At 41.7% G+C, this 20,159-nt stretch overlaps 2 protein-coding genes across 5 annotated transcripts in view; one reads left to right on the forward strand and one right to left on the reverse strand.

Annotated features, from left to right (window-relative positions):
• Nucleotides 1-907: 907 nt before the first annotated feature.
• The window catches only part of vps50 (VPS50 EARP/GARPII complex subunit), a 121,248-nt gene continuing 101,996 nt past the window's right edge, over nt 908-20,159 (forward strand). For both annotated transcript variants that reach the window (XM_042434658.1, XM_042434657.1), the window contains exons 1-3: nt 908-1,063; nt 1,541-1,609; nt 10,887-11,009. In XM_042434658.1, the coding sequence (XP_042290592.1) occupies nt 1,031-1,063; nt 1,541-1,609; nt 10,887-11,009 (225 nt within the window). In that variant the 5' untranslated portion in view covers nt 908-1,030. The remainder of the gene's footprint in view (nt 1,064-1,540; nt 1,610-10,886; nt 11,010-20,159) is intronic.
• LOC121912513 lies at nt 11,412-16,501 on the reverse strand. 3 transcript variants are annotated; one of them, XM_042434654.1, is made up of 3 exons: nt 12,528-16,501; nt 12,205-12,436; nt 12,054-12,137 (listed from the first exon to the last, which is right to left on the reverse strand). In XM_042434654.1, the coding sequence occupies exons 1-3, from the start codon at nt 16,499-16,501 to the stop codon at nt 12,069-12,071; spliced, it is 4,275 nt and encodes a 1,424-aa protein (XP_042290588.1). In that variant the 3' UTR covers nt 12,054-12,068. The 3 variants fall into 3 exon arrangements, with proteins under 3 accessions (XP_042290590.1, XP_042290588.1, XP_042290587.1); XM_042434653.1 differs by having other exon boundaries at nt 12,205-12,439; XM_042434656.1 differs by having other exon boundaries at nt 11,412-12,439.

Consider the following 20,159-nt stretch of genomic DNA (forward strand, 5'->3'; position numbering starts at 1 on the left):
AGTGAAAAATAAAATATTTCCCTCTAAAATGTAGAGTAGTATAAGTAGAAATCAGCATTAAAAGTAAATAATTGTGTAAAGTACTCTAGAGTACACTAGTGAGTAAATCTACTGAGTTACATTGCACCACTATATAGATATAACAATGTAATGGAATGAATCAAGGTAACTGCAGTATAATCTGATGGGGAGTGGGTTGGGGTTGCCATGATATTATTTGATTTATTTGCTACTATAGGTCTTTTTCACAGAAGACATTTTGACTTGTCATAATGACATCACACGCACATTTTCAGGACGCTGAAACGAAAGCAGCTAAATTCAGTAATCATTCATTTTTTATTATTTGCAACATCTGTGCTTTTACTACTGTGCCACGTCATAATATCTCACCTGATCAAGTAACATCTTCTTATGAAGGCAGAGTAACCATTGCTGCCTAATAAGATGTTCTATTTTATTCTATGATGTTAATACTACCATCAAGTGGTGTATGATAGCAATACACGTATCACAATGTTCATGCTTTACACTACTTTTTCTACACTACTTTATAATGATAGATATATAAAAGTGTGGTGTAAATTGAATATATATGAAAATACATTTAATTTAAACCACACCTTTCATTTGTAGTGAATCTCAAAGTGGTACAGCATTAAAAACATACAAAACACAACATTAAGGTTTTTAGGCCTTTTTTAAATCATGCAATCATTACATATCTGAATATACAATACATATACATACTGTATATTCAGAACAACATGTAGGCTACTTTCAAGTTCATCCAAATATTTTCAGTTTTTAAAAATGTGAGATTCTGATAAATAACGTGTCAGGCACGCCTGATGATCAAAAAAACGACATTTCCCAGGATACTTTGGAATTCCCCGTCTCCCGTTGTACCAGTCACGTGACGATCAACTATGGCTTCCCTCTCGTAGTGATGGAGGCGCGTCGTTGACATCAAAACACGACTGTAACTTAAACTCATTTATTTGCCCACTGGACATATTTTGGATTCACGATGCAGAAGATCAAGTCTCTTATGGCCCGGCAGGTGAGACAAGCGACGCTACAGAAACTGCAGACTGCCTGTCGGTTGTATCTTACAGCTAGCTAAGCTAACTGGCTAATTTGACAGCTCATCGTGTAGTTAGCTCATCAAAGGGCACATATAGCAGGTTTAACGGTGGGTTTTAAACGGCGACACCACAGCCACGACCTTTTTTTTTACTTCAGTAAAAGAAAACACGTGTATGGGCAGTTGTTTTCACGCCCTAGCAGAGAGAGTTTATTATTAAACAACCACAACAACAGGGCTCAACAGTGGAAAGTGGGCGGTTAGGGAAGTTGTCAGTTTGCACTGCAGTAAGGTTAGACTGAACACAATAAAGGCTATCGGGTTCATAAATTTGTCCGTCGGTTCCACTTTTTGCTGTGTGTGACAGCAGGAACAGGTTGCAACTAAAAACAGCCTAATTTTACATGAATTTTGGGGTCTATTGAAGTTTGACAGTGAATCTTATCTTGACAGGGTCTGAAAAGCCCCCAAGAGAGCATGGCAGACCTCAGTCCTGTGGAGAACCTGAGGATCCCGAGCAAGGTAAACTTCACGAAAGGAATGAAACTGCAGCTGTTTATTTCACTGCGCATCTGGGCTGTTTATACTGTAAAAACCTGCCTCATTATAATAAAACTTGACCAGACTCAAGTAGTTCAAATAGGTGATAGTAAAGGCTACCTGTCCTATGTTGACCTGTTTTCATTGTGTAGCAAGGTAAATAGTAGCTATTCTCATCATACAGTACACAAGAAAATCAACAAACTTCAGATTTATAAATGCACTTTCTGAAGTGTTATCTTCTATCTGATAGTAGTGACACAACAAGGTTGAATTATGTCAGGATGGCTTTAGAATCTAACCAAACTTATCGCGTAATTTATGTGTCAGTGCCTTGTCCACCATGCACTACATTTCAATTTTTATGCTTCCTGTACATGTAAATGGCATTAGTAGTAGACCACGGATCCCCATTTGATAAGATTTTGTCCCAGGGTCCCCCAACTAATAAGATTTTTGCTTTTAGATGATTTATTACAGAAAGTGTATGAAACCCATGACCAAAATAGTCATTGTGTTACTTATGGATGGAATTATAGTGAAAATAAATCATTTCACTTTTTTGCTGGGGACCTACTGGAACCCCCTCAAGGACCCCTGGAGGGTCCCCGGACCCTACTTTGAGGGCCACTGACTTAAAGACTCACTTACATCAATCCTAACCCCCCCAAGTGTGAAATATTGTTTGCTGTAATGGTATTTTAGCATTTTGGCATGGCAGCATTCGAAAATACAATCAGTCATGCTTAGTCACAGGAAGCAGTTGTCGTTAGCCAGATGTACAAATTCAATTTGTCAAGAGCGGATGGAGCGGCTCAACAGAGTGACTCTATATAACGTATAGTCACTTACTTAGTTACACCTCAATGCTCTGCTAGTTGCTGTCTTTGCTGTGACTTTGCCTTGTAGTGATGACCTTCTATTTCTATAGTACAATTTGGAAGGTGATCAACTCCATTTATTCACAGTGCAGCGTGATATCAGCCTCTTTGATACAACCAGATGTTTTAATTTCCCTCTTTCTAAAGACTTGGCTTTCATGATGATCACGATTGTTTTGATTGTCACCCTAGTTTGGCCTGAACACTGAATATATATGAGTGATTTTACCATATGAGTATTTGCCAGGCAGGCTGAAAAATTCTGCAAAAGATAAGACTGAAAAAGGAAGTTTCTATCAGTCTATCTGTGACAGTTGTGAAACTGAATTTTGAAAAATATCTTTCAATCTGCTGTTTATCTCATAAGCTCTGTTGTCACAAGAAAAGAAAAAGCCGGCTGTGTGTGATAAACACTAGAGCTGTAGTCAACCACAGAAAATCTTGGTCGACTAAAATCGTACATAATCTTCAACTAATCAATTAGTTGCGTGCGGGTGGGGGGGGGCGGGGGGTGGGGGGTAAACTCGGCAGCCACACATTTCTCTGTTCTGTATTTCTCTGTTTTGTATCTTCAGGTTAGGCTAACCCCTTGTTGCTAACTTTGGACCTAACCCCCTTTACTTTTCCAGCATTTGAGGAAACAACAGACGTGACTTTTTAGCATTTATTAACTGACTGTACTGTACTGACAACTTACTACTAACCTTTTCCTCTGCCCCGCTCGCATCCACCGTCACTTCTCTGACCCTCGCTCTTTCCCACTCGCTATGCAAACATACTCCTTAACGGAGCTACGCTACCAATAGTTTCCCAAGCAACGACAGAGGTTGACTCCCGTACCTGAACAGCGCTGCACAGAGACTCCCAAACACTGTCGATCAAATATTAAAAAATATTTTTTTTGGCCAGCATATCGACCAACTAATCGACCAGTCGACCAGCAGACTACAGCCCTAAGAAACACAAGCTGTCTCTTTTACAAAGGCTCATAACAATGTTTTTTTTTTTTTGTTCAAAATCAGGGCCGGTGCATGGTGTTATTGAAACAATAAACACTAAATACAGCCTCATAATATCCACAACAATGACATTATATAACAACTTAATCATTTGAGGTCAGTCAGTGTATCATATTGATTGTTGTAAGGTTGTTGTCAGACCTGTTATTCCAGAAAACCATCGCAGATCAGGCTTAGATATGATAAGGAGCCCTGTATTCTTCAGGTGCAATTGGAGCCCGACTGAAAGAAAGATTAGTCTCTTTTCATGGGAGGAAGGTCTCCCTCTAGCTTTCAGATTGGTATCAGTTGATGTGGCCAAACTGGATATGCAGTAATCAAACACCCCGCTTTAGGCCGGAAACGCCCAACCTTTGTCCATGCTGGAGTTATGCTCCCAGGGCATTACTGTGAATCCCATCACATCTGCTGTTTTTGGCTTATGTCTTATGAGACAGTCTAGTATAGGAAGATGGGAAGGTTTTGACAGAGACAGTATGGATTTGAAGTGTCTGGATCATATACACGTCACTCCTGAATTGAGTCTTCTGTGTGTACTGCAAACACCTGCCTATTTGTGTGTTCAATCAAAACACAGGGCTTATTATTTGATGATAATGTGCTTTGCTGCTTGGCCTTTCAGCTTTCAGGAAAAGTGAAATATGATCCACACAGGCCAGGCTTTATATACACTGAAACCTACCGTCCTTGTTGATTGAAATGTGAATAATCCTCTCAATATGCCGTGCCCACTGCCACTGTGGAGAACACTGCTCTGTGTAAGAGAGTGAGACCAATGTGCTCGACTATGCGTGTGTATTTCTTATACATACTTACTGCTTCATGTGTTTGCAACCACACTGGGCATGATTCAGATCATTTATCATCCTCCAGGAGCTGACAGCAACATCTGGCTCACTGCAGGGGGGGAAAGCTGTTGCCGGGGAGGATTGACAAATGATGCTGTCGTGTCAACATGTGGACATGACTTCAGGGTTTGATAGAGTTTGAGTAATAAGCAGGGAAAGATGAGCACATTTAGCTTGCAGCTGTTAATTAGGATTTTGTAGGTTTGTGAGTGTGTGGGAAGGCCAGTAGAATCACACTAGGTTGACTTGTGCACAAGGCTCAATGTAGTGTCGAAGCAGTAAATAATTTAGTTGATTGATGTGAAATTAATCAGCAGTAATTTTTATAATCAAGTAATCATTTAAGTAATTATTAAAGGCCACCTCCGAACAAAAATATGTTTTGCTTTATTGTTTCTTCACTTTGATGTTTGACCTTCGCTGTGCAGATTTTGACACTAGACAGCTGTTTTCACATCTGCTGAAAGTTGAAAGTTTCTCAACTTAAATCTTAGTTTAAGCCGTGCACCTACCAGCATGATTTGTGACATCACAATGAGCTCGGAGCTAGTTGTGGTCCAATATACAAATGACACAAGTGTGATGTGGAAAGTTGAAGCCTCTAGTGCACATACAGTGAGAACAGACTTTTCAGTTAAAGACATCTTGTACCCAGCAGTGAAAAATTATTTGCATATTCATTGATTCTGGATTTTTCAATGAGGGAGAAAGAATAGATCATTTTAAGAATTGAATTGAACTTTTCTGTGGAAAAACTATAGCAGACAAAAGTTATTATTCAAATGGTATAAACATGCTGCTTCAAGCTTCCCAGCTCCCACTTCATAATGTAAAGGAGTCTTTTTTTTAAATACTGTTTTTTTTCACATTTTATAGGTTGACCAATGAAATTATTAATGGGATAATGGATAAATACTGTATCCAAACAGTATACTGTCAAGCCCTTCTTCATTAGTCTATGATACAGTTCAGTAGGGGTTTCTGGCACAACTTCACCTACTTCCAAGGTGCACAGAGAAAGGAAAAAAGTCCAAAGAGGTCAAAACTCCAGCAACTCCTGTAATATATAAAACAACTTTATTGTTAGACCAACACGTTTCAGCTTGTGGCCTTCTTCAGGATCATAAGCTACAAGCCGACAAGTGTTGGTCTAACAATAAAGTTGTTCTGTATACTACAAGTGTTGCTGGACTTTTGACCTCTTTAGTCTATAATACAGTTCAGCCATAAAACTCACAGACTCTGTTAAACACAAACTGTGTAACTACTTATTTATATTAAGGCATGCAACCGTGCGCTGATTTTTAACAGAGCAAGTTAACACCTGTGTTCTGGTAGTTGTCAAAATCAGGCTGTTGTCCAATTTTAGACCAACAACCTTGTGCTTATAAAGGCAACTTCAGTAGATCTACCTGCTTGTCCTGGTTGGGTGATTGCCATTTAAATGGCCACTGTTAAATGTGTAATAGAGTCTCTGTTATGTAGTGTTACTCTATATAGCCTAGCTGCTGAGGTGGAACATTTGATTGGGTTCCTCCCACAGATGTCAGGCTGGTTATGTGTGCGTCCAGAGATCAGACTCTTGGCTGTAGCAGCAGTTTACCTTCAGGGAAACCATAACAAAATGGATCCCTCTTGTTCACCTGCTGCTGTGTACTTAATGTCCTTTGGACATTAAAATGTAAATCTGTGCTGCAGTGAGCCAGGTCCTAAATCTAATCTAGGTTTGACCTTATTCAAGTTTACAGAGTGATTTCATCTCAAATATTATGATAAAAAGGAAGTTGGCTAATGATGGAGATATATAGAAACAGTTTATATTATTTCATGTCAAACATAATTATAAAATATTAAGCTATTTGCATCAAACCTTTAAATACAACCTGCAACCTTGGCAGATTTTTATTTTATTGTTTTTTATTCAAATGGCTCCAGACTATTTTTGATGTTTTTGTTCCTTTTGTTAATCTCTCCAGGTTCCTGTGATTGTATAAGCTACTTTGTTGGTTCCCATTAAAAACAAACAAACAAACAAACAAAAAAACCAAACAAACCTTTTTTTCCCCTTCCAATCCTTTTTGTTCAGAACTGTTGTCCCTCTGTGAGTCAATTTTTTCTCTGTAGGTGTTTTGGCACAGTTATCTCTCTGAACCTTGTCGACACTATGGAGACTTTGATGGTTTCCATCATTATAGTCAAATGTGTCTGGCAAAGCATGGCTTAAATCAGCAAGACTTTTTCTTTTCTTCTAGATGTGGACTATGTCAGACTGACTTCCAGTGAATAGTGATGCACAAGATATCTGCTCTTGCTGGTTGATTTAATGATGCAGGCACAAAAATGGCATCTTGGACCTGATTATTTCACAAATATATACTAAGTAGAGCTGAAACTATTTTAATGGTCAATTAGTCATTTTTCAAACAAAAATTTGCTGGTTCTGACCACCAATGTGAGGATTTACTGCTTTTCTTCATGTCATATTTCATTTTAATTGAATATCTTTGGGTTTTGGACCTTTGGTCAAACAAATCAAAAAATTCAAAGATTCCACGTTGGTCTGTGAGAAATTTTGAAATTGTATTTTTCATTAATTTTGATAGTCTAAACAATTATCTTCAGATGGATCATTGATAATAAAAATAATTGTCAGTGTCAGCACTAAATGTAACTCAATGTAAGAGTGATGCTCAGGAACAAGCACGTACACAGTATGTGTTTGATGCCGTGTAACATTAAAGATAAATGTTTAATTTAATTTTGAAGCTCTTGAGGGAAATGTTGGGCACAGCAGGTTTTTTCCTGGAGGCTACACTTTCCCTGAGGCATGAATTCACATGCTGTTAATACTTTAGCTCCATGCAATTACCGTTTCCCACCAGCAGGGGTCACCCTCACTTTACCCATCATGTAGGTCCCTTGTGATTGGCTGAGTGAGAACCTCCACTAAGATATATTTTCTGAAGATAGAGACTGGGGCTGAAGCTGTGATAATCTGTCATTAGTTCACACAGACTATCATTTTGACAGTTCACATGTGTTATAGCCTAAGGTGGCAGGTTTTTTCCACTCATATAATGTTAATCTGAGCAATTTAAAGTATTTTAGAAGCTTGTTTTCACGATATCACAATATCTTCATGGCATCACAGCTGCAGACAGCCCATGCACTTTTCTCTGTGAACACAATGGGGAACGAGCATTAAGGTATAACAATAATCACATACTACAAAGCTATAATTTAATGCAGCAGCCTGTATATTGCTGTTGGACGTGATTGCATCCTAATGTCCCGGAAAACAACAGCGTTAAACCCTTGGTTAGGAGCGGTTAGGCTTACATAAATATTCAACACTTGATGACAATGAGAAGGTTTTGATTCGTTCTTCTAATGAATGATTCCACAGTGGAAATAATTGGCCCTCGTCTCAGTCTTCCTCACTCCACCGTCTTTCTCTCGCTGTGTCTCCCAGGATTTTCCACAAACCTCCCGTTGTTTATTCAGCCTTTTGTTTTATCAGGGCCCCTCGCGTTGTTGAGCGCCCTTTTTTTTTTTTTTTTCCTCCTGCGCTTGATTTTCCACATTCAATGAGCACTCCAGAAGAATATCCACTTTGATTCTCTGATAAGGCTCGCTCAACGTCCCGCATTTTGGATGCAAATAGGTGTCTAATTTCCGCGACGAGACGAGCAATTCATTAATTTGCGGAGGGGATGAAGGATGTTTTGTTTGTCCCTCATCCTTCAAAGTGAAATTTGATCAAAGCCCTCACAGCGGCTGATATTGGGTTTCACACGTGGGGCACAGGGGCGTCTGTTTTGTTTTGTGCCTGCGCAGCGGCAGGCAAGGAAAGGGAATTATTTAACCTGCAGTAGCCTGTCAATGAGTCATTCACTTAAAGATGTTTAGAGTTTTGTGTGTCACTGCAGGTGGGAGACTGAGGCAGGAAGAAAGAATCGCTCTAACCGTGCTGTTGTGGCTTCACAGGAGACGCGCATCATTCTCTTTCGCTTCACTCATTCCTCCGTCTTTTTCTTTCCCCTTCTAACTTTCACTATACCAATGAGTCATCCGCCTCATTCCCCCTCCCCCTTTCGCTTTCCCTCTCATTTGAGCTGATTTCCCACCCACCGTTTTGATGGCAGAGCGTGATCTCCTACCTCTACCCCTCCTTTTCAATCTCACACACACACACACACACACACACACACACACCCGCCCACACATTTCTCTCAGGGCTCCTGCTCACTCCTTTACCTGATTCATACATGGTAACGTGCACGGCTCACGCATGCATTCATACACATTTTAACGCTTCATTTACATCCACCCGATTGCACTGTATAAATTTTATATACAGTATAAAAGGGATTCTGTTCATATAATTGAATTAAATGAGGCTTTATTTTACGGCAAACTCACAACGGCATCGCCTCTTATAAATGTCGCTCAGCAAAACACACTCGCAACCCACAGATGCAGATTCAGTGAAATGGCTGGCACACTTTGTTGCCTTTCTGCACACTCCTTGCTGATAGTAGCTGGGGAAAATATTTGTGGCCAGGCAGGTGTGTACAGGTTTTCTTGATCAGCGTCTGCTATCTCATGAAGTCTATATGAGATGATGTGTGGAGGATTCTATATATTTTTTTAATGGGATATGGATGAATGAGGGTCAGGGTGTGTGGGGGGCGTCTATGGATTGCATTTATCCCATAATTCCTCATCCATCCTCCATGCCATACCTTCAATCTATTTTTAGTTCCATTATACTTGAATGTGCTGATCCCTCAATGTATTGATCCCACAAAAAGCAAAAATATAGACTCAGCATTAACTTATAAAAGGACTTTCACTCACGGCATCTATGAAGTCATATAGGGTGTCATTTTGTATGTACTATAGGATTTTTATAGGAAGATTTTTAAAGAATAGAATAAGATTTTTAGCCACGCTAGTAGCATAGCTCTAGGGATGGAAATGTCGGTCTGTTGGTTGGTCCGCTATCTTTTATTAAAATGTCTCAGCCACTACCGGATGGGTTGCCATGAAATTGTGTGCAGACATTCATGGACCCCAGAGGATAAATCCCTCTGACTTTGGTGAACCCCTGACTTTACCGTTAGCGCCACCAGCAAGTTGACTTTTTTTGGCTTTAAGTGAAATGTCTTGACAACTATTTGAGCGATTGCCATGAAAATTGGCACAGATATTCATAGTGTCCAGAGGATGAATCCTAATTATTTTGGTGATCCCCAAACCTTTTCCTCTAGCGCCACCAGCTGGTCAAAGTTTCCATTTATGCTGTGAAATAAATCTCAACACATGCCTGATGGTTTAGCGCAAAATTTGGACATTCATGGTTCCCAGATTATGTATCCTAATAACTTTGGTGATCCCTCGACTTTTGCTCTAGCGCCACCATGAGGTCTTAAAAGCAACAAAAACAACAATTGAATTTATTGCCATGAAAGTTGGTACACACATCCATGTTCTCCTAAGGATGAGCTGCAGTGACTTATATGATCCCCTGACTTATCATCTAGTACTGCCATCAAGTCACAATTTGAATTTGTCCAGTACTTTGGTTGGTGTTTTTTACTCTATAGACATTCACTGTCATTTTGCGTCAACACTGGCGTCGTCCAACAGTAATTGCGGGATTGTTAGCATAAATTTGTTAGCATAAATTTCGCTCTCAAAAATTCTGACACCCAAATAAAATAGTGGAGGGTAAATGTAGTGCACCATATACTAAATAGGGAGGGATTTCGACACAGTTGTAGTCCTGTATACTTTAATTTGTTGTTCACCAGCTTTTCCTATGTGTAAATCACTGACAGAGTCATGACATCACACTCTTTTATTGACCTCTGACTACATCTCTGCTCATTAACGCAGTCAGATGGGATATGGGCTTAAAACTCTTCATCTAAAAAACTCATTGCAGCAATAAGCCTCGATGGACCATCACACGTTAATCAATACGGCTCTGATGTTTCTCAGAGACGTTCTGAAGGGGAATCTCTGTTGTGTTTTTTCAGTCATTCATTTCTTCTTTTCTTTCCTCTTAAGACTTCTCGCCATCCCCCATGACAGCCCTCCAACGAAACAAGCTGCAATCCTCTCCCAAACTCTGTGATTAATGTTTTCTCCTCCTCTTTTTTTTCCCCCCACTCCTCACCTCCACTTCCCCTCTCTTCGCCCCGTGTTCTCTATCTCATTTTAATTCTGTCCTCTCCTCACTTTGTCCTTCACCCTTGCCCTCGTCTTTACTTCTTGTTCCTCTAATCCTATCTCTCCTCCCTTTATTGTTCTCTCCCTTGGCATCTTGCCTCTTTTTATTCTCTTATCTCTTCGGGCTGATGTACATCTCTTGATATTTTTTGTTTGTTGTTTTCATTACTTGGTAAGTGATGTAACTCGCTGTTTTGGACCTTTTCTGTTTATGTCCCTGGAACTTTTTGAATTGCTTACTTCAAGAACATTTTTTCAATTCTCTCTCTTTCAGGAGGAGTTGCGGGAGCTGAGGGAGCAGCCGATTGACCCTCAGGCGGAGCAGGAGATCATCGACAGCATCGAGGAGGTCTACTTCTCCAACGACTCCTTTGACATGGTGCAGCACGAGCTGGAGGTCAGATACACTGTGTTTGAATGAGCGTATGCTTGCGTTATTGACCGAATGAGCACCACTCACCTGTAAAATGATGACAAGTGTTGTGGATTTTCGGAGCTGATGCACTGGCAGTTGTCAGTTTGAAGAAGAGAAGACCAAACCAAACTTCGTATGATGATTCTGGGAAAACTTTAATGAAGAACCTTGCAAGGGAGAGCGACTCAAGGGACACCTTCTGTTCGTACGGTGTCCCCAAACTCGTCTGACCCACACAGTCCAAAACCAGCCTTTAAGCCAATCATAGAAACTAGTTCGTCAGTTCCGAATCATAAACCTATGACCTAAATCTGTATCTTTGGTTTGTCTTGTTGCGTCTGATGATGACCTGCATTCTGGCCTTGGTTCGCCTGTGAGGCTCCTGGTTTATTAAACAACATGTGTTATCTTCTGTTTGAGAGAACAGAGGAGTACAGCTTGACATTCTGTTGTCCTGGTCAGTTATGGAATATCCATAACAATCCCCTCTTATTGATCAAAAGATCAATACAAATTACCAATTTATGACTGGACTGGTGGACTGTAAGGGCACAAACAGAGTAGAAACAACATCCGCACAACAGATAACAATTCTCACACAAAAGTAATACAAGAATCAACAATTGCATTGAACAAAATCAAAAGTAAAATCATCAAAACACATAATCATTTAAACACATAATGCAATAACAATAAAAGCAAACAATCAGTAAATTAGATAAAAAACCCCTCTTATGTACCCCTTTAAAACAACTGTCATGTGACCCATGAGTTCTGTCTTCCAACCACCAGGGGCAGTAGTGAGGCAAATCCTCAAAGAAGATCTCCTAGAACACCAAAGCGTTAAAGGAGGTCATTGACAGAGGTCACCAGTCACATGCGCAAACAACCTAAGACAAGACACTTCCTGCCTCTTACTAGATGAAATCCTAGCAACTTAAAGGGGAGTCATACAAACATTTGATTACATCATAACAATAAAACAAATCAATCACAAAGTGAAGTCTTCACCCCATGCACTTTGCGTACAGTAGAGGGCCATCACCATGGAGAGGTTACTAGCACATACGATGCATGGTGATGTGGAATCCATCCTCCTGGAGTGATCCTCTTCGTCGACGTGGATGAACTCTGCTTCGTCTCAAACAGTGTTTTATCATATGTAGACCACCGCCATAGTGTTGTAGAGTCCCAATGGGCTCATTGATTTGTCCGTATGTCCAAGATCTGGCTCTTGGTCTGCATTTTCTGGATCATTCTGCAAAGGGCGCCCCTGTCCATGGGGCACTGGGTTCATGGCACCGACTGTGTCATGAGAAGGAAAGCCTTTCCGCTCTCCTTCGCCTGGAATCAGAGAGACTCCTGTCTCTCTCTCATTTGGACCGACTTGACCTGTCCCCTGCCCGAACCTACTAAACAGGAGAGAAAAAGGAGTAACCATCCGGTTACCTGCCAGGGCTCTGCTCTCCTCCGCCAGTGGTTGGGGGGGCCAGTCTGCACCTTGTGGCGTGGATCCATTCTGCTCTGCCTTCGACCTTCAGGGCCGTCCTAGTAGTCAGCAGCACCTGGTATGGACCTTTCCACCTAGGAGACAAAGACACTTTTTCCAGAGATTTGATTAATACCAGGTCACCTTCTCGAAAGGAATGAATTGGTTCTTCCGATGGTTTGGGGAGTCTGTCAGCCACCTGTAAATGATACTTTCTCAAAATCTCTGTTAGTCTTTTCACATACTCAGTCATGAACTCATCCGTCCAAAGCAGAGTAGCTTTGTGTGGTGTCAGTGGGGGACTTGTCCCTGTGGACATTGGTCTTCCCATCAGCACCTCGTGAGGACTCAGTCCTGTAGTTGCACTTGGTGCACTCCGAATGGAGTACAGCACAATCGGCAGTGCATCAGGCCATTTCAGGCCTGTGGCTAGGACTGTTTTGGTCAATCTGTCTTTGATAGTTGCATTCATTCTCTCAACTTGACCTGAACTCTGTGGATGATAAGGAACATGTAACTGCCACTTAAATCCTAAGATTTCTGACAGTCCCTGAGTGATTTTTGACACAAAAGCTGGACCTCTGTCGCTATCTATTCCCTGCGGCACTCCGTACCTAGGGATTACCTCTTTTAGCAGACACTTTACAACTGTTCTTGCATCTTCTTTTTTCGTTGCAAAAGCTTCTACCCACTTCGAGAACCTGTCGGTTATGACTAGCAAGTATTTGAAGCCTTGTGAGCTTGGCATATGTACAAAATCTATTTGCATATTTACAAAAGGACCTGATGGGGGTTCTAAGTGGTCATGTTTCACTGTGCTATTCTTTTTTCTGGTCTGTTGACATATCATACAACTATCCACAAGTGTTTGTGAAACTTGAGTAATGCCTGGAGCAAACCACTGTGAGCGAATAACATCATTCATCACCCCTCTTCCAACATGCGCTGGACCATGCGTCACACGTGCCAGCACATGAAGGAGAGCTCGAGGGCAAACCGGTCGACCATCAGGGTGGAGCCACAAGCCAGACTCCGCGTCAACTTTACAACCTTTACGCAACCAAAGACTTCGCTCCCTGTCATCAGCGTGATTTTGCATTGTCACGACATCATTAGCGGAAGGAACTGGAATTGGATTGGTAGGTTGTGTGGAGGCACATTGAAGTACCAAAGAGGGAGAGGAAAGTGCCGCTTGTTTGGCTGCAGTGTCAGCCATTGCATTTCCTCGTGAAACAGGATCAGTTCCATTCGTGTGAGCAGCACATTTGATGATTGCAAGCTGAGATGGGCGCAAAATAGCATCTAACAGGTCATTAACCAAAGTGTGATGCTGTAGTGGTTTTCCAGAAGATGACACAAAACCTCTCATCTTCCATAACTGGCCAAAATCATGAGCAGCGCCAAATGCATATCTTGAGTCAGTGTAAATAGTAGCCACCTTACCAGAAGCAAGAATACACGCTCTAGTTAGAGCATACAGTTCTGCTGCTTGAGCAGAGGTACCTGGAGGCAGTGCTTTTGCCTCTACTACCCCCCAATCGTTAACTACTGCATAGCCAGCTAGATGTGTGCTATCAGATGGTCTGCTAGCTGAACCATCAGTGTAAAAAATCAAATCAGAATTGGGTATTGGTGTCTGCAACAAGTCTGGCCTTGGGGATGTACACAGGTCAATAGTTGTGATGCAATCATGCTCATCATCTGTGTCAATCAATGGAAGGAGAGTAGCTGGATTCAATGGAGGTGAGCGTTTTAAAGTGATGTGTGGACTATGAAGAATGATTGCTTCATAGCCTGAACGACGTGCAGCTGTCATGTGTTGGGTAGCAGATGTGTTCAAGATGTGAAGTACTGCATGTGGAACGTGCACAACACAGTCATGAGCCAGTACAATTGGAGAAGATTTCTCAATCATGATGGCAACGGCGGCCACCGCTCTTAAGCAACCTGGCATGCCAAGAACCACAGGGGTTAGTCGAGAGGAGTAGTACGCAACTGGACGGTAATGAGACCCATGTTTTTGCACGAGAATGCCTGTAGCAAAGCCATCTCGTTCATGTACATGCAGATGGAACGGCTGATGATAGTCCGGCAGCCCCAATGCCGGAGCCAAGGTGAGAGCATGTTTCAGGTCCTGAAAAGCTTTGTTCATGTCCTCAGTCCACTGCACCTTGGGAGGAGCTGATTGCAGTGTGGCGTTTCGCAAAACAGAGTCCATAGCAGCATACTCAAAGATCCAATGTCTGCAATAATTCGCCATCCCCAAGAACGAGAGCATTTGTTTCTTGGTTGTGGGAGGAGGCATGTTAACCAGCAGTTTCAACCTCTCCGGTGACAACAGGCGCTGTCCATTTTTCAAAACATGACCCAAGTATGTCACCTCAGACCGACAAAATTGCAGTTTGGCAAGTGATGCTCTATGACCACACTCAGCTAGTCTCTGTAGGAGCAAGATGGAGTCCGTTCGACAAGCTTCCTGTGATGGTGAAGCTATCAGGAGGTCATCTGCATACTGTAGGAGAGTGGAGCCCCCTGGAAAGTGGAGGTCATCCAAGTCCCGTTTCACTGCTGCTGCGTAAACTGTAGGACTCTCGACAAAACCCTGAGGCAAACGCTGCCAGGTGTACTGTTTTCCTTTGAATGTGAATGCAAACAGATACTGGCTATCTGGATGCAACGGGATTGAGAAAAAAGCTGAACTCAAATCAATGACTGTGTAGTGTGTTGAGTTGGATGGTAGTGAAGCTAAAATCGAATTTGTGTCTGGCACAATTGGAGCTGTTGGCACTACAATGCTATTAATAGCTTGCAAATCTTGTACAAAACGCCATTCATCTGGGCGGTTTGCTTTTGGAATGGGTAAAATGGGTGTGTTACATGGGCTTGTTGTTTGAACCAACACACCTTGATCCAGTAAAGACTGAATTACACCTTCAATACCAGCAATTGACTTGTGTGGCAAATTGTATTGCCTGACCATTGGTAGTTTAGCACCAGGTTTGAGTGTGACTTCGTGAGGTGGAGCCGAATTCACAAAACCCACATGGTTTTTATGTTTAGCCCATAAAATAGATGGAACCTCTGAAAGCTCTGATGGAGGCCCATACTGTGTGGGGAGGGGTGGTTGTTGCAAAACAAACCTACTCTGAGGTAGCTGGATGTGCTCAGTTAAAGATAACATGTACAGCTCAAGGCCCAAGTGTGTTATTGTTTGAGTTTGAGGAGTCTGCGCAGCTCCTCTCAATGCCTGGCACTGTGCCACCATGCTTTCAAGCTGTTGTGGGTCACAGCCAGGAGAGACAGCTACAGTGATGTATGGAAATGAATCTTTATCATTAACCAATTTGCGCTGTGCGTCAGATAACCGAATTGGAATTGCACATCCCTGTGGACCAACAAACAAACATTGTTCACACTCCAACCCCTCTTGTGTATTCAAAAACACATCAGCTAATTGTTTGTACACCTCTGGGGGGTTAAATGCTGCTGTACAGTGACACTGTAGTACAGGCCTCATGGCAGACATCTGTGTTGCACATGCTGGTGAAATTTGAGCAATTTTTTGAATGCTAGATACTGTGAAACTGGAAGCCATGTTAAAATCAGTCAATGACCAACAATACAAACAATCAGCAATAGTTTTCAAAAACTGAAATGCATGAGCAGCCTTCACATCAGGTAGGCTTAAAAACAATCCATCAGGTGTGCATTGAATGGTGGCATGTAGCTTGCAAAGTAAATCTCGTCCCATGAGATTAATTGGACTTTTCTCAGAAATCAGGAAAGAATGTTGCACATCTGAACCTTCAACAGTTATTTTAGCTCTCTGTGATAGTGGCTCAACAACAGGAACGCCGGAAACACCCACGGTGGTGACAAAATTAGGTGTTGGTGTACATACATGCTCATCAGCTTTAACAGTGGAAATTGTGGCCCCACTATCTACCATAATGTCAACTCTACTACCATTTACTTCAACAGGCATTATTGGATCTTCTGAAGGATCTTTTGAAAGTCGAATTACAGCTGCTTGAATGGGAAATGTTTTTTCTGATCCTGCCCCTCTATGGCCTCCCTATGCTTGATTGTAATATTGTCCATGATTCACATTATCAACATGTGGAGGAGGTGGTAGTGGTTGTTGTTGTTGTTGTGGTAAAGCAAGGGGGGCTGTTTGTTGGAAATTCCTTGTTTGGTGATCCTGGAATGGGTAATTTTGCTTGTTCTGACGACGACCACTTCTACACTCATTAGCCCAATGTCCCGCTTTCCCACATTTGTGACACTTTCCCGGTTTTCGCTTGTTATTGTTTTTGAAATGCTGTTGTCCACCCCCCTGTCGCGCATGCTGTAACATTTGTTTTGGGAAGGAGGCAGATTTGTCTTCAGCAAAAACTTCACACCTATCTAGCGCCATCATTTTGTTTACCGTTGCTTTCCAGTCTTTGGTTTGCCAATCGGTGACAGACAATTTGTATGCAGCTGCAACATTTGGTTTTAGATTTTGCACAAAGGTTGTAACAACAAAATATTCATTTCCTTCTCGTCCTATTCCTGCATTGCTATCCCAAGTACGTGTAAATCTGTTAACAAACTCAGGTACAGTTTCATATGCATCTTGGACACAGTGAATTACTTTATTAAAGTCAGTGCGCTGTCGTGCACATTTTCTTATTGCTGTTTTTGCTTCTTCATTTAACCAGTCAATCATGGTTCTATGAGGAGGCCACTGGCCATCCTCTGTCCGAGCAGGGAAAAGAAATTCACCTTTGCACAAATCCCACTCCGTTCTGTATGAGCCAGCAAGTAATTGTTCAACATCAGGTATCAGACAGTTATACACAGAGCATACATATCTTAACCATCCCCAGTATTCATCTGGGTTTGTGGTCGGATTGGGGGCATTTTGTGTCATTCCAACTATCTCAGCAGGAGTCCATGGTTTGCAGACAGCTGTGTTGCCAACCATGATTTTTGGAGCATTTATTGAGGTGGATGTAATGTTTAGAGGGGGCTCTAAAATGTTAGTTTTCGATCTTGTATGTCTTTCCAGATGTGAATGTGTCATTCTAGTTGTACCTCGTCTCTGAGTTTTGCTACTTGCAGTGTGGGGTCGTCTCTGTGTCATCTTTGGCCTGACTGCAGGTTCTGTGTCGTCACTATGATCTGTGTCAGACTCCTCCCCCTTACCTCTGGCTCCTTGTAACTCAAGTTCTACCTCACTTTCTCCTGAGCTGTCCTGAGTGTCTATCTCTGTTTCTTCAGCAACGGCAGCTAAATGTCTTTTCTTTTCCTTTCTTTTCTGGCTTTTTACCTGTTTGAATGACAAATTAGCTTTCTTTTCTTTTTCTGCAGCTTTCCTAGCTTTTTCTTCGTCGGCTCTATCTTTCTTTTCCTGTTTAACTCTTTCCCTTTCTCTAGCAGCCTGACTGTCTCTTTCCCTTTCTCTAGCTGCTATCTGCTCTTCTCTATTTTCTACTTCAGTCTGTAGTCTTTGTCCCTCAACAGCTGCGGCTAGTAAGAGAAATTCATCGTCAGTCTTTGCTTGTTGTGAAATGGTTTGATCAGTCATGTTAGCAGCTGAAAAGGGGTTTGAAGGTGAAAGTTGTGGAAAAATTGAAATCATTGTTTTGTTTGTGTGTGACTCTTGCAAAGGCACTCCAGCTTTGGATACAATGGTCAACAAAGTTTGTGGAGAGGGAGCATCAGTTTGCCGTTTTGCCCAACCGTATATGATAGCTTTGGAAATGGCCTTCACATTCTCACCATGCCTCTGTTTAATTTTCATCATTTCTGTAGCTCTGGTTTGCAACTCTGCTTCCAACATAGGCAAGTGACATGCTGTCACACATTTAACACAGTTCTCCACTGCTGCTCTGAACTCATCAGAAAAACGATCAACTCTTTTTTCATCCAGACTCACTCCACACCTCTGACGAGCAACAGTTAACCACACATTTACACAATCTTTCATATACGCACTATCCCAAGATGGATTTCCAAAATCTGGGTTAACATTGTACTCAGCAATCTGAAGCTTATCTCTATCAAACGCTCCTTCGTATGGCCATTCGCCATCTGTCCACTGATTCATAAGGGAAGAAAATGGAAACACAAAAGTCCATCCTTTCAATCTACCAACAACTCCCGCCGGAGATTGTGGAGAAAACATCGCTCTATATTGTGCATCTGTGAGTGTGTGGGGGTTTGCTTCGGGAAGCTTATCAATGGCAGATTGACCTTTTACTTCTGAATTGGTGCGTTTGTTTCCTACTGAAACAGATTTGTTCTTTCTCTTGTGTTTTGGTGAATGAATTAATTTTGTAGTAGATTGTGTTCTACTCACTGCTTTAGACGTGTTGTTGCCCATTTTAACACATTTACATTAAAAACATCACACAAACAAACACATCAAACACAAAACAGACACATCAAAACTTTCCCAGCATCACCGAAGTTCTTTTTTTTTTACACCTCTCTTCCTGGTGCAATAGCAGTGATCTGAAGCCAAACCGACGAAGCAACTCTTCGTCTTGTGTACACTGTTTATTGTTTGAAAAAATTTTTACCGGCGCCCGACTCTAGGACTTAGAATCCCAAGTCTGAAAACATTTCTCACAGGACACAGAGTGGATGATCCCCGATCTTGGCTTAAACGAAATAGGCCAAATCCTACCCCGAAAACGTCTTTTCTATAGTTTAAACCTCAGGTGGGTCCCCCTGTGCCGGACGTAGCCCGAAGCTAGCCCAGAAATCCCAGCCACTTTTGTGGCATTGCAGGAGTTAAGACTCACTCAACTCTGCCTTTTTTTACCTCTTCACAACCACATGCTTTGCACCTGCTTATCACTGCACAGTTTCAACACATTTTCATGTGTTTAGATTCTTTAACCATCAGCTTTTTGCTTTTTTTTTTTTTTTGTTCACTTTGTGACCACCTTTAAAGTGAAAGTGATGCACAGTTTCTTTGTGATTTCGTCAAACGCAGACATGGTAAGGCACAATAATAAAATAAAATTATGCACTTACCACGTCTTTGTTGTGTTGAAATCCTGTTCGTGACGCCAAATTGTTGTGGATTTTCGGAGCTGATGCACTGGCAGTTGTCAGTTTGAAGAAGAGAAGACCAAACCAAACTTCGTATGATGATTCTGGGAAAACTTTAATGAAGAACCTTGCAAGGGAGAGCGACTCAAGGGACACCTTCTGTTCGTACGGTGTCCCCAAACTCGTCTGACCCACACAGTCCAAAACCAGCCTTTAAGCCAATCATAGAAACTAGTTCGTCAGTTCCGAATCATAAACCTATGACCTAAATCTGTATCTTTGGTTTGTCTTGTTGCGTCTGATGATGACCTGCATTCTGGCCTTGGTTCGCCTGTGAGGCTCCTGGTTTATTAAACAACATGTGTTATCTTCTGTTTGAGAGAACAGAGGAGTACAGCTTGACATTCTGTTGTCCTGGTCAGTTATGGAATATCCATAACAACAAGAGACTCGATCCCAAGTTCCCACGCCCCCCCTCAATACTATAATAATTCCATCAAACCCACCAAATTTGAGTGTTTCTGATAACAGCAATATTGCATTCCTCATGTGTATAAATATGGTTTCCTGTTCTTTGAACCCCATCTGACTGGCAG

Source organism: Thunnus maccoyii, chromosome 15, assembly GCF_910596095.1.
Source record: "Thunnus maccoyii chromosome 15, fThuMac1.1, whole genome shotgun sequence".
In the NCBI taxonomy this organism is placed as follows: domain Eukaryota; kingdom Metazoa; phylum Chordata; class Actinopteri; order Scombriformes; family Scombridae; genus Thunnus; species Thunnus maccoyii.

Coding starts and splice junctions, on each gene's coding strand:
- LOC121912513 (XM_042434653.1), bottom strand. CDS start 16,501: ATGCCTGTTGAAGTAAATGGTAGTAGAGTTGACATTATGGTAGATAGT. Junction 12,440..12,527: donor GAATGGATCCACGCCACAAG/GTGCAGACTGGC, acceptor TCTCCTGTTTAG/TAGGTTCGGGCAGGGGACAG. Junction 12,138..12,204: donor CATTGGGACTCTACAACACT/ATGGCGGTGGTC, acceptor ACGTCGACGAAG/AGGATCACTCCAGGAGGATG.